This window comes from Herpailurus yagouaroundi, unplaced genomic scaffold (assembly GCF_014898765.1).
Source record: "Herpailurus yagouaroundi ecotype Mexico unplaced genomic scaffold, PumYag 140, whole genome shotgun sequence".
In the NCBI taxonomy this organism is placed as follows: domain Eukaryota; kingdom Metazoa; phylum Chordata; class Mammalia; order Carnivora; family Felidae; genus Herpailurus; species Herpailurus yagouaroundi.
Genome location: NW_024412395.1, coordinates 59,223,975 through 59,236,223, shown reverse-complemented (window position 1 = coordinate 59,236,223; position 12,249 = coordinate 59,223,975). Strand labels below are relative to the sequence as shown.

At 38.7% G+C, this 12,249-nt stretch overlaps 1 protein-coding gene across 3 annotated transcripts in view; it reads left to right on the top strand.

Moving 5' to 3' along the window:
* TTN (titin) overlaps positions 1-12,249 on the top strand; it is a 275,680-nt gene that overhangs the window by 163,656 nt on the left and 99,775 nt on the right. For all 3 annotated transcript variants that reach the window (XM_040475510.1, XM_040475509.1, XM_040475508.1), the window contains 15 exons: positions 45-323; positions 567-842; positions 1,029-1,168; positions 1,687-1,813; positions 1,908-2,171; positions 3,564-3,830; positions 3,969-4,232; positions 4,321-4,460; positions 4,624-4,750; positions 4,874-5,140; positions 5,257-5,523; positions 6,354-6,620; positions 6,712-6,851; positions 7,269-7,395; positions 8,187-8,329. In XM_040475510.1, the coding sequence (XP_040331444.1) occupies positions 45-323; positions 567-842; positions 1,029-1,168; positions 1,687-1,813; positions 1,908-2,171; positions 3,564-3,830; positions 3,969-4,232; positions 4,321-4,460; positions 4,624-4,750; positions 4,874-5,140; positions 5,257-5,523; positions 6,354-6,620; positions 6,712-6,851; positions 7,269-7,395; positions 8,187-8,329 (3,095 nt within the window). The remainder of the gene's footprint in view (positions 1-44; positions 324-566; positions 843-1,028; positions 1,169-1,686; positions 1,814-1,907; positions 2,172-3,563; positions 3,831-3,968; positions 4,233-4,320; positions 4,461-4,623; positions 4,751-4,873; positions 5,141-5,256; positions 5,524-6,353; positions 6,621-6,711; positions 6,852-7,268; positions 7,396-8,186; positions 8,330-12,249) is intronic.

The following is a 12,249-nucleotide window of genomic DNA, read 5'->3' as shown; positions in this document are numbered from 1 at the left end:
ATTGGAAAGTCTTTGCAGATTTTTAATACTGAAATTCTCCACAGAACTTCCCGTGCGTTTTGTAAAGACACTTGAAGAGGAGGTCACGGTGGTAAAAGGACAGCCACTGTACTTGAGCTGTGAGTTAAACAAAGAGCGTGATGTGGTCTGGAGGAAGGATGGGAAGATTGTGGTGGAGAAACCTGGCAAAATTGTGCCTGGCATCATCGGCTTGATGAGAGCCCTGACCATCAATGATGCAGATGACCATGATGCTGGAACATACACAGTTACTGTGGAAAATGCCAACAACCTGGAATGTTCATCCTGTGTCAAAGTAGTAGGTTAGTACTTTGCCAGGAAATTTTGTTCTGCTTATTATACTTATTAGTACTGCTCATTATGTTAACAAAATGGAAGAGAGAACTTGATTTCCAAACCTTGTACCTTACCTAAGAGGGGGAATAGCAACACATCATAACAAATTAATTATTTCCAGTTTTGAGAATTTTTTTTTCTATTTCTAAAATTTACTAAGTAAGTTATTTATATTATATGAGTGTTTTTCTGACCTCATTTTCATGCAGAAGTCATTAGAGACTGGCTGGTGAAACCTATCCGAGATCAGCACGTGAAACCCAAGGGGACAGCCGTTTTTGCCTGTGTAATAGCAAAGGATACTCCAAACATTAAGTGGTTCAAGGGATATGATGAAATCCCCTTGGAACCAAATGATAAGACTGAGGTAGTAAAAGAAGGAAATAAGCTATTCCTCAAAGTCAAGAATGCTACACCAGAAGATATTGATGAATATGCAGTGGAAATTGAAGGGAAGAGATACCCTGCAAAGCTGACACTTGGAGGTATAACACTCTTTACTTTTATTCTAAAAGATAAGTTTTGTGTGTAAATAAGGCAAAACAACACATCAATGAATAAATAAATAAATAAATAAATAAATAAATAAATAAAAAGGGAAAAGAAGAAAGAAACCAAAGCGTTGTCAGATTGTTGAAAGCATTATGATTTTTCATCCCTGACCAATACAGAGCGTGAAGTTGAATTGCTTAAACCAATAGAGGATGTTACCATTTACGAGAAAGAAAGTGCAAGCTTTGATGCAGAAATCTCAGAGGCAGACATTCCTGGACAATGGAAACTGAAGGGAGAACTTCTGCGGCCCTCACCTGTGAGTCATTTCTGGTTTTAAATTGTCAGTCACATAAAATGTCCACATTGTATATTCAGATTTAACATTCAGATTTGGTTCAATAATGATGGAGTTATTTCAGGGTTCTAAAGTCTCAAAGGTGGGGGGAGAGAACTTTGATGCACTATTTGTGGACAGCTCAGGCAATTTTTAAATATTTTATGTCAATATTTTTTCCTTATTTTTTAAGTTTACTTATTTATTTTGAGAGAAGACGTGAAGAAGGGAGGGGCAGAGGGCGAGGGAAAGAGAGGGAATCCCACGCAGGCTCCACACTGTCAGTGCAGAGACTGATGTGGGGCTCAAACTCACAAACCGTGAGATCTTGACCTGAGCTGCAATCAAGAGGTGGCTGCTTAACTGACTGAACTACCCAGGCGCCCCTTACTTACTTTTATTAGTAATTTTTATGATATCTTTATACATCTGTATCTGAAACATTTCTCCTTGAGGGAAATTATCTCATCCAAATGCTAACTAAGACCATTGTTTTTCAGACCTGTGAAATCAAAGCAGAAGGTGGAAAACGGTTCTTAACTTTGCACAAAGTCAAACTGGACCAAGCTGGGGAAGTCCTTTACCAGGCACTTAATGCGTTTACAACTGCCATTCTGACAGTAAAAGGTATGGCCTTATAGAGTGCATGAGGTGGGCTCAACTTCATTACACAGCCCTGGGCATTCTGAAAAAAACCTCATTCTTAATGTTTGATTTTCAGAAATCGAACTTGACTTTGCTGTGCCCCTGAAGGATGTCACTGTTCCAGAAAGACGACAGGCTCGATTTGAATGTGTTCTCACTCGAGAGGCGAATGTTATATGGTCTAAAGGACCTGATATAATCAAGGCATCTGACAAGTTTGATATCATTGCTGATGGAAAGAAACACATTCTTGTTATCAATGATTCTCAATTCAGTGACGAAGGGGTCTATACTGCTGAGGTGGAGGGCAAGAAGAGCTCAGCACGATTATTTGTTACAGGTAAGAGCTGATGAGATGAGATCTGGCTAGAATATCCCACATTTAAACACACAGACATATGACTTTAAAGATAGAATGCTGTGTGTGCCATTCCCAGCCTGTCAACAACCAGTGTTATGGCTGGACCACCCCTTGTGGTTCTTGTTATGATTGCAAGATGCACTCAGCAGTACCCATCAGGAAACATTAAAAGAGACAAGGTTTATTACTCACAGGACCTGGAAATTACATAGCACAATGGGCCACAGTGCCAGAAGTGTGTGTGTGTGTGTGTGTGTGTGTGTGTGTGTGTTTTGGAAGAGGGAGTGAGGGGTAGAGAGTGGACCTGGGGGTTCCACTTTTATTGAGGTTGAGGGTCTGTGGTTTTATGGGCTCACTCTTTATTGGTAAATTTAAAACATAAGAGCAAGAATTTAAAGTGAGGGAAAACAGGGGCGCCTGGGTGGCACAGTCGGTTAAGCGTCCGACTTCAGCCAGGTCACGATCTCGCGGTCCGTGAGTTCGAGCCCCGCGTCGGGCTCTGGGCTGATGGCTCAGAGCCTGGAGCCTGTTTCCGATTCTGTGTGTGTCTCTCTCTCTCTCTGCCCCTCCCCCGTTCATGCTCTGTCTCTCTCTGTCCCCAAAATAAATAAACGTTGAAAAAAAAAAAGTTTAAAAAAAAAATAAAAAAAAATAAAGTGAGGGAAAACAGGAGCACCTGCATGGCTCAATTGGTTAAGCGTCTGACTTTGGCTCAGGTCATGATCTCACAGTCTGTGGTTTCGAGCCCCGCATGGGGCTCTGTGCTGACAGCTCAGAGCCTGGAGCCTGCTTCAGATTCTGTGTCTCCTTCTCTTTCTCTGTCCCTCTCACTTGTGCTCTCTCTCTCCCTCTCTCTCAAAAAATGAATAAACATTAAAAAAAATTTTTTAAGTGAGGGAAGAGAAAAAACATGCAGCCCAAACTGGCTGTTTGGTCAGTTATCAAAATCAACCAACGTCCCAAAAACAGAGGAGGCTGTGGGGCGTGCTGGGGAGGGACCCAGTCTAGCTCCTTATCCAGCCCTGTGGCTGGCAAGGTGTTTTTCGGGATAGCCATCTCTGAGGTAGATGCTTGGCAATCAAAGCTTAAGTCAGGTACTTGCATCACAAAAAGAAAAGCCAACTGTCAAGGTTTATGCTGCAAACACCAAGTTCTAATAACAATAAGTGCCAAGTGGCACCACAACTTTACTGTCAAATTGCCACCAAAAAAAGCCCCTCAATTTTTATTTTAATGAAGGATGACTCCATTTGAAAGGACGAATAAATAAATGCTATGTGAAATGGTTCCTTTTGACCTTGGCAGATTAGAGTGGAATATTTCTGAAGGTAAATTGTATGTCTAAGCACATTCTCCACGCTTCCACTGCAGGTATAAGGTTGAAATTCATATCGCCTCTTGAAGACCAAACGGTGAAAGAAGGCGAAACAGCAACTTTTGTTTGTGAGCTTTCACATGAAAAGATGCATGTTGTCTGGTTCAAAAATGATGCCAAACTCCACACAAGCAGGACTGTACTCATCTCATCTGAGGGCAAGACCCACAAGCTGGAAATGAGAGAGGTGACTCTGGACGATATATCCCAGATAAAAGCTCAAGTGAAGGACCTGAGCTCCACTGCAAACCTGAAGGTCTTAGGTAAATATTACCAATGATAACTAAATAGCTGCTTTGGGGACAGTGAGAGTGGGCGGTCCTTACATATTTTGCAACTTGTAATTCTCATAAACTCGAATTCTCACATGCTTCTGACAATCTGCTGAACCACTTTCGCAGAGGCCGATCCCTACTTCACCGTGAAATTACACGACAAAACTGGAGTTGAGAAGGATGAGATTATTCTCAAGTGTGAGGTGAGCAAAGACGTACCAGTGAAATGGTTCAAAGATGGCGAAGAGATTGTAGCTTCACCGAAACACTCTATCAAGACGGATGGCCTGCGCCGCATCTTAAAAATCAAAAAAGCAGAACTTAAAGATAAAGGCGAATATATGTGTGACTGTGGCACCGACCAGACAAAAGCCAATGTTACTGTTGAGGGTGAGTCGCTCAAAAATTTTAAACTCATGCTATCTGAACATGAAGTTTATTTGTTCAGTCATCCTAACAAATTTCTGTGGAATTTCAGCTCGACTAATAAAAGTGGAAAAACCTCTGTATGGAGTGGAATTGTTTGTTGGTGAAACAGCTCGCTTTGAAATTGAACTTTCGGAACCAGATGTTCATGGCCAGTGGAAGTTGAAAGGAGAGCCTTTAACTGCTTCCCCTGTAAGTCAAGATTATCTGACCACACACGCAGGGCGCGCTTGGTGGTTTGGGGTGAAAAAAAAGATATACTTCTGGTTTACAATGTCTTGATGATTGGTAAGGATAACCAGTTATGAAAATGATGTTCTTCTTGCTCCTTCCTTTTGCCTTTCACTCCGAACAGGACTGTGAAATCATTGAAGATGGGAAGAAGCATATTCTGGTCCTTTATAACTGCCAACTGGATATGACAGGGGAGGTGTCCTTCCAGGCTGCCAATGCTAAATCTGCAGCCAATCTGAAAGTGAAAGGTAGGCTCTGCCTGTCAGCCACCCTTTTGTTATTTTCTTTGCAAGACTTCGAGACCCTGACTTGATCAGGGATCATGAATGGAAGCCTAATCTGGCTTCATCCACATCACCCTCTTCTTGCAGAACTGCCACTCATCTTCATCACCCCTCTCAGTGATGTTAAAGTCTTTGAGAAAGATGAGGCTAAGTTTGAGTGTGAAGTATCCAGGGAGCCCAAAACATTCCGTTGGCTGAAAGGAACCCAGGAAATCACAGGTGATGACAAATTTGAGCTTATAAAGGATGGCACCAGACATTCATTGGTGATCAAGTCAGCTGCTTTTGAAGATGAAGCAAAATACATGTTTGAAGCCGAAGATAAACACACAAGTGGCAAACTGATCATTGAAGGTAAATATTCTTTTATTAAATAGACCATATTTATTTACTTATTTATTTATTTAGCTTTTATTTTTATAGTTCCTCCTTAAGGGCTGGAATTAATGAGTTTTTTTTTTCCTTGATAGGAATCCGACTCAAATTCCTCACCCCACTCAAGGATGTAACAGCCAAAGAGAGGGAAACTGCTGTGTTCACTGTGCACCTGTCCCACGATAACATCCGAGTTAAGTGGTTCAAAAATGACCAGCGCCTGCATACTAGCAGATCCGTCTGGATGGACGATGAAGGGAAAACTCATTCCATCACATTCAGAGACCTCTCTATTGACGATACCTCGCAAATTAAAGTCGAAGCTATGGGGCTAAGTTCAGAAGCTAAACTCACTGTGCTTGGTAGGTGTTTTCTATTTAACTTTATTACATTAAATTCAACAGAAATTTGTGGAGTATCTATCATATAAAACAGTCTTCTGAGTGTTATATTGCATGAAAGCAGTGCTGTCCTTAAGAAACTATCACAAACATTATCAAGCCTCTTTCTAAAATATTTTTACCTAAAAATATGAGGACTTTCAAGTAATATAGATTTGGGCTCATGAAATAACCAATTGAAATCAGAAATAAAACTGCTAATTATTGAGCCCTATCATCTTTAAAATAGGAATAGAAGTACTTCCCATCTCCTTACTTCATCAAAATTATTTCAGAAGGGTATCTTCCAACTTCTAATAAGAGAGGAAACACAGCACTAACATTAAAAAAAATCATTGTTTTTCTTGGCCCCTTAATATCAAGCAGATTACATATGAGGTCTAACATGTAGAAACTATTAAAGGTGAACTATTGATTGATATAAGAAAAACTAATAACATGAATCCAAAAGCTTAAAGGTAAACTAGAGGTAATAGATTTGCTAAGGAATTAGAAATTTAGCCGAGCAATGAAGGAACACATAATCATATTTGAAGCTAAATTTCATAGTATCTTTGAAACCACTATTAATAACATACTTTAAAATATAGATGGATTAGATCTTGACAGATCACATGCATTGATTCCCTTTCTAACCTTTAGAGAACTTCTGAACATAAGCATGTCAAATAAGCAGAAGCTGGGTACAGTTTTAAACTATGCCCAGAACTGTGAGCTGCTTCTTAAACTTTCCAAGGGACCGCATTTCTTCAGTGGTTAATGGAATGTTTTCACTTATACTTTACTTGCAGAGGGAGATCCATACTTTACTGGAAAGCTTCAAGACTACACTGCCGTAGAGAAAGATGAAGTGGTTCTACAGTGTGAAATCAGCAAAGCAGATGCACCAGTGACATGGTTTAAGGATGGCAAAGAAATAAAACCATCTAAAAATGCTATTATCAAGGCAGATGGCAAGAAGCGCATATTAATCCTAAAGAAAGCCTTGAAATCAGATATTGGACAGTATACCTGTGACTGTGGGACAGATAAGACCTCAGGAAAGCTCAACATTGAAGGTAAGGAATTTCCATGAGTTTGACTCTTGAAGCTGATTGGGGTTATTTCTGCCCGAGGCTAATGACGCATGCTGACCCTTCACTTTTCTAGATCGGGAGATCAAAATGGTGCGACCCCTGCACAGCGTAGAGGTGATGGAGACTGAGACGGCCCGCTTTGAAACTGAAATCTCTGAAGAGGATATCCATGCCAACTGGAAACTCAAGGGAGAGGCACTACTCCAAACACCTGTGAGGCTATTTCTGAACTTGTCAACACCTAGAGGAGCTGTGTGAAATAAAAAAGGACAGGCAACAAGTCAGAATGCATGCAGGGCATTTAAAACATGCTATCAGGTTCTCTATCAGACCTAAAGAGAGAGATTAGGATCTACAGATCTACAGATCCACACAAATCGTGCATTCTTTTTGATCCAGCATAGTGGTATAGGCTGTAGATATTCTGGATGCTGCTAGTTGGTTCAGAATTCTACAGATAAAAGAAAGTTCACTTTCTTGATATTTCCTGTAAGCTTTATTTCATGAAAAAGAGCTCAAATTACATCAAGTCTTGTCACTAGTTATTTGTAACATTCCTTAAGCTCTGATAGTCTCAGAAAAAATACCAAAGCTTATTTCCTGTGAAACCTTTTTTCTCTTTTGGCACAGGATTGTGAGATCAAGGAAGAAGGCAAAGTGCACTTCCTTATTTTGCACAACTGCCGCCTGGACCAGACAGGTGGGGTGGATTTCCAAGCTGCCAATGCTAAATCTAGTGCCCACCTCCGAGTGAAACGTAAGTAATAGGTGTTTCTGCTGAAAAGGAAGGATGTACTTTTGCAGAAAATGAATGTGCATGCAATTAATTGGAATTATTTAATTAATTAGAAAACATTGTTAAGGTACAGACACTGGCTTTCTTGACATCCTAACACACACATGGTTCCATTTCCAAAGTTTTGGACATTTCATTGACCTTGCTGGCCATTGAAACAAAATAAAAATAAGCGAGTCAGATTCTCTTACTGTGTAGTCCTTCCATTCAAAGTCGCAATGCATGCAATAAGAATCTAACTCAGAACTCTTGAAGACCACATACCCCCATGGCTGTTACAACTGCAGCACTACAGAAAAACTTGGCTGTGTGGGCATCTCAGCCTGAAGAAGGGAGGCAGGGTGCTTGGGCTAACATTTTTGGAAGGTGCAAAGTGTTTGATGGATATGGACAGGCTATGTGATTGAGGGCCCCTCGTCCTCTCCCAATCACAGTCTTAGTTATTTTGGAAGTCACATACCACATGTAGCAAGAGGAACTTGATGCCTGGCAGAGAGACAGATGCAGCGCAGATTTCTTGCTGACCTTGGATATCAGAACGAAAGGGCCCCTACAAATACCCACTGTCCGGCCACCAGCTCTCCCCTTCTCAGCACTGAGGGGCCACGTTCACATGCGAGTTAAAATAGTGGCCAGTCCCACGGCTCTTTCCTTCTTGAAGAAAGCAACCATGGAGATGAATAACTAAGTGTATTTATGCTTTTGGAATTACAAAATGAGTGATCCTGAGCTGTTTCCTTCTTCTCGCCAAGCACGAGTAATTGGTCTTCTGAGACCTCTGAAGGATGTCACAGTGACCGCAGGGGAAACAGCCACCTTTGACTGTGAGCTCTCTTATGAGGATATCCCAGTGGAATGGTATCTCAAAGGGAAGAAACTCGAGCCCAGCGATCAGGTAAAAGGCGGGCGCCTTGCCATGTCCTGCTCTTCTCTTTCTCTCATGTTCTCCAACTTCACTCGGATGTTCCTTGTTCTTTGCTCTTATGTCCCTTCCTCTTCCTTTCCCTTTCTCTTACCTACTCTAGCCTGATTTCTGCTTAAATTGAAAAGCAGATTTTTCACATCATTGTTGGATTTAATCTGTTGGTATTTTTATTGAAATGGAAATAAAAGTTTTAAGTACAATAAGGTTTTAGTTTTTTGAGGAGAAGGCAAATGCTCATTAGCTATTAATACTACTTTGTTTGATCAACTGGAAGACAAGAGGGATCAAAAAGGCCTTTTGATTGGATGCCTTGCAACAACAGCCCACATTAAGTTTTGTGACTAATTCTCTCCGTGTTCTCTAGTGCTCTGCATATAAGGGGATTAAGAGGAGAAGATGGAAATTCCATTTCAGGCAGTTGATCAAGTGGTTGAGATAACTTCTGGGTAGATTTGCTCTTCAAGCATTTCTCCAAAGCTATTTTTAACCCTCAAGTGTTCTGAGCTGTGCAAATTCTGGAATGCCAAGTGGACTATTTACAGTGCAGCTGACAGTTGTGACAAGAAAGAGGGCTCAGCGGTTATCCACATATGTGAGCAAATACACATGAAGTTTTAGGAAATAACCAACTCTCAGTGTTAGCACTTCTATGTCCCAAATTTTCACTGTAAGTAAAAACTGAGGTGACTGTTCAGATAGACCTAAACTACAACTTACTAAATTGAGCTATATATTCGGCCCCCCAAAACAGTGTGTTTATGTTATCCTGATAATTCTTCATTAATTTTGAGTTCTTAGAATAAAACTTTTAGAAAATGTCCAAAATGGGTTAGAAATAAAGCACAGGGAAGTACATTGTTCTATGACATTTTTTTCAATATTTAAAAAATAATATCGAATGTGACATCAAGGCTTCAATACAAATCAAACTTCAAAGGGGTGAAGGCAAATACTTCAAAAAGGATTCAGTTTAACAAAGAGTCACAAGGTTGACTGAAGTAATAAGAAGGCAAATGCATTTGAATAACAGTAAATAGTAAAATAGTAAAAATAGTAAATAAATAGTAAAACAAACAAAAAATTATGTATTCTATCAAAGTCACTAAAGGAGAATTCAGTTAACAGTCATTGGGGAGACAAAGTCTGCTTGTTACACAGACAGTAATGATTAGTCGGTCTCCTTTTTTTGCTGAGGACAGAAAAAACAGCTGTACGTTCAAATGACCGTATGAGAATTAATTTATATATGAGGAAACTTTCCCTACAGTGAGGTCTTCTAAATACTGAACTGGGTGAAGGAGTCATGTCCACCTTCAAGTTTGCTCTTTTTTTTTTTTTTTGAAATGTACATTTGTCCTAATACGTGTAGTCTCATTGCTTTCATGTCCAAATGCAGAGAATTGGTTGCCTTTTCAAGATCCTTTCTATATCTGTAAACTCATGATTTGAATATAGGAACACTGCTTAAGGACAAATGATACTATACTTTTGCTACTAAGTATTTTTTGGTCAAATTACGAGCTTTGTTTTATTAAAAGATCAGTTCGCATTAGTTCTAATGTAAAAGCTCTACTATTTTATTTTGAAATGTAGATTCCTAAAAAATTTATCCACATTTCTTTTATTAAAAAAAGATTTTCTATAGTATATATATATACACATACATACATGTATATAGTCACTAAACTTTTTTCTGGGAATAAAAGAGATCACCTTACTATAATTCTCTAGGGCTTCTTTGTGTCTCTCTTGGCATAAGAATTTTAATCCTTTATTTTAGCCACCCAAAATACTTCAGCTATTTATGAACTTGCTCTTAAATTACTTACATGTCTCTTTATAAAAAAAATTTTTTTTAATGTTTATTTATTTTTTGAGAGAGAGAGAGACAGAGTGTGAACAGGGGAGGGGCAGAGAGAGAGAGGGAGACGCAGAATCCGAAGCAGGCTCCAGGCTCTGAGCTGTCAGCACAGAGCCTGATGCAGGGCTTGAACTCACAAGCTGTGAGTCAAACGCTTAACTGAGCCACCCAGGTGCCCCTTATATGTCTCTTTTTTAAAAGAACTTAAATATAAACTGTGAAGTCATAAAGTCATTTTATTACATTTTGCAGATTTTGTTTCAATTTAATTCAGGCCTTTCATTTTCAGTTTACAAAATGTTTAGCCTCCAAAACTACACAAACCAAATACAGGTGACTGAAATAGAAAATAAAAAAAAAAAAATTAGGGGCGCCTGGGTGGCTTAGTCGGTTAAGTGTCCATCTCTTGATATTGGATCAGATCATGATCTCCTGGTCATGAGACTGAGCCCTGCGTTGGGCTCTGCACTGAGTGTAGAGCCTGCTTGGTATTCTCTCTCCCTCTGCCCCTCCTCTGCTCACTTGCTCACTCTCTCTCTCAAAATAAATCACTTAAAAAAAAAAAAGAAAGAAAACATTTTATAGAAAAACAGTTGTGTTTCCTGCCCCACCTTGGCCATTAGTGCAGGAAGGCACTACTGGTCCTAACTGGGCCTTTGATAATTATGTATTTAAACTTTAACAGCGTGGTCAGAGTCATAATGCCTATTACAGCAATATGCACCTACTAAAGGTTAACAATATTGTAAAAGGATAATCTCTAATATTATCCATGGAAACAGAAACCACCACAAAATCATCAGCTTAGTTTTTCCTTTTTTAACATAATCAAAGTACACTGTATATGAGTTACTTATTGAGAACTACTGTGTTCTGAGACAAGTTCTTGGTAACAGAGTATTCTAAAGTATCCTCAGAGGAATTTAAATGATAAAATAATGTGTAAACAGAGAAGCTATATCTGTGGATGGGTTGGGATCTGAAATACTTTAAAAGAATAGCCCTAACACACAGTACAAAATTTATATTCAAATTTATATTGAAACATCATTACAAAAACAATTTTTTTTCCCATTCAAGCACCATGTTGAATAAGTAGCTATGTTATTAAGACATATCTTAATTACCTTCTCCTATCTGTTTGTTTTCCCTTATTATGTCTTTGACCTGTTCTCAATTATTAAGGTAGTTATATTAATAGCCATGCCCAGCTCTTAATTAAGAAAAATCTTCATATGAAATTTTATTCCTGACTCTTTCATTCACACCAGCATGATAAATAGTTTTACTGGTAAAAAATGTTTACATTATTTGTAACTCTAAATGAACTCTTAAGTGGTGCAGAATGAATCCCAATGACAGGGCACAGCATCTCACAGACTTTCATAGAAGAAACTTTGATTGTCGTATTGTGATTACTGTCAGGATGGCCCTGTCTGTAGCCTGATTTCCAATTGTATAAGCCACATTTATGGGACCTAATGGCAGTCCATATCAAGGTGGTGTATTCTTTTTGGACAATTCGTTTTCCTACAGACTTCTTCCTCAATCCATCGAAGGTTGCATTTACAACAAGAATTTATCATCCAAATATTAACAGCAGTGGCAGCATTTGTCTTGATAGTCTAAGATCACAAGATTGTGAATTAATTTTTTCCTTTCTTTTAATTATTTAGCTTCTCTAAGTTCATATATATATATATACAAATATATGTGTATGTATATATATATGTATATATGTATATATGAAGGCTCAGTAGCAGAATGGATGAAAATATTTATCTATATAAATATATACACATAAGTATAAACAGAAAATTTCCTTGGCATTTCAACATAAAAGGCCACCTAGTAATTATGTAAGGCAACTATGAAAGCCTAAAACTTCCTTAAAAGATTCCAAAATACTGGTTAAAATCATTTTCAAAGGCATATGTGCTGTATATATGATTATAAAACAACTTGGAAAGCACTATTCTAAACTGTTGACTAAGTGAATTAAATATATATATATATATATATATATAGA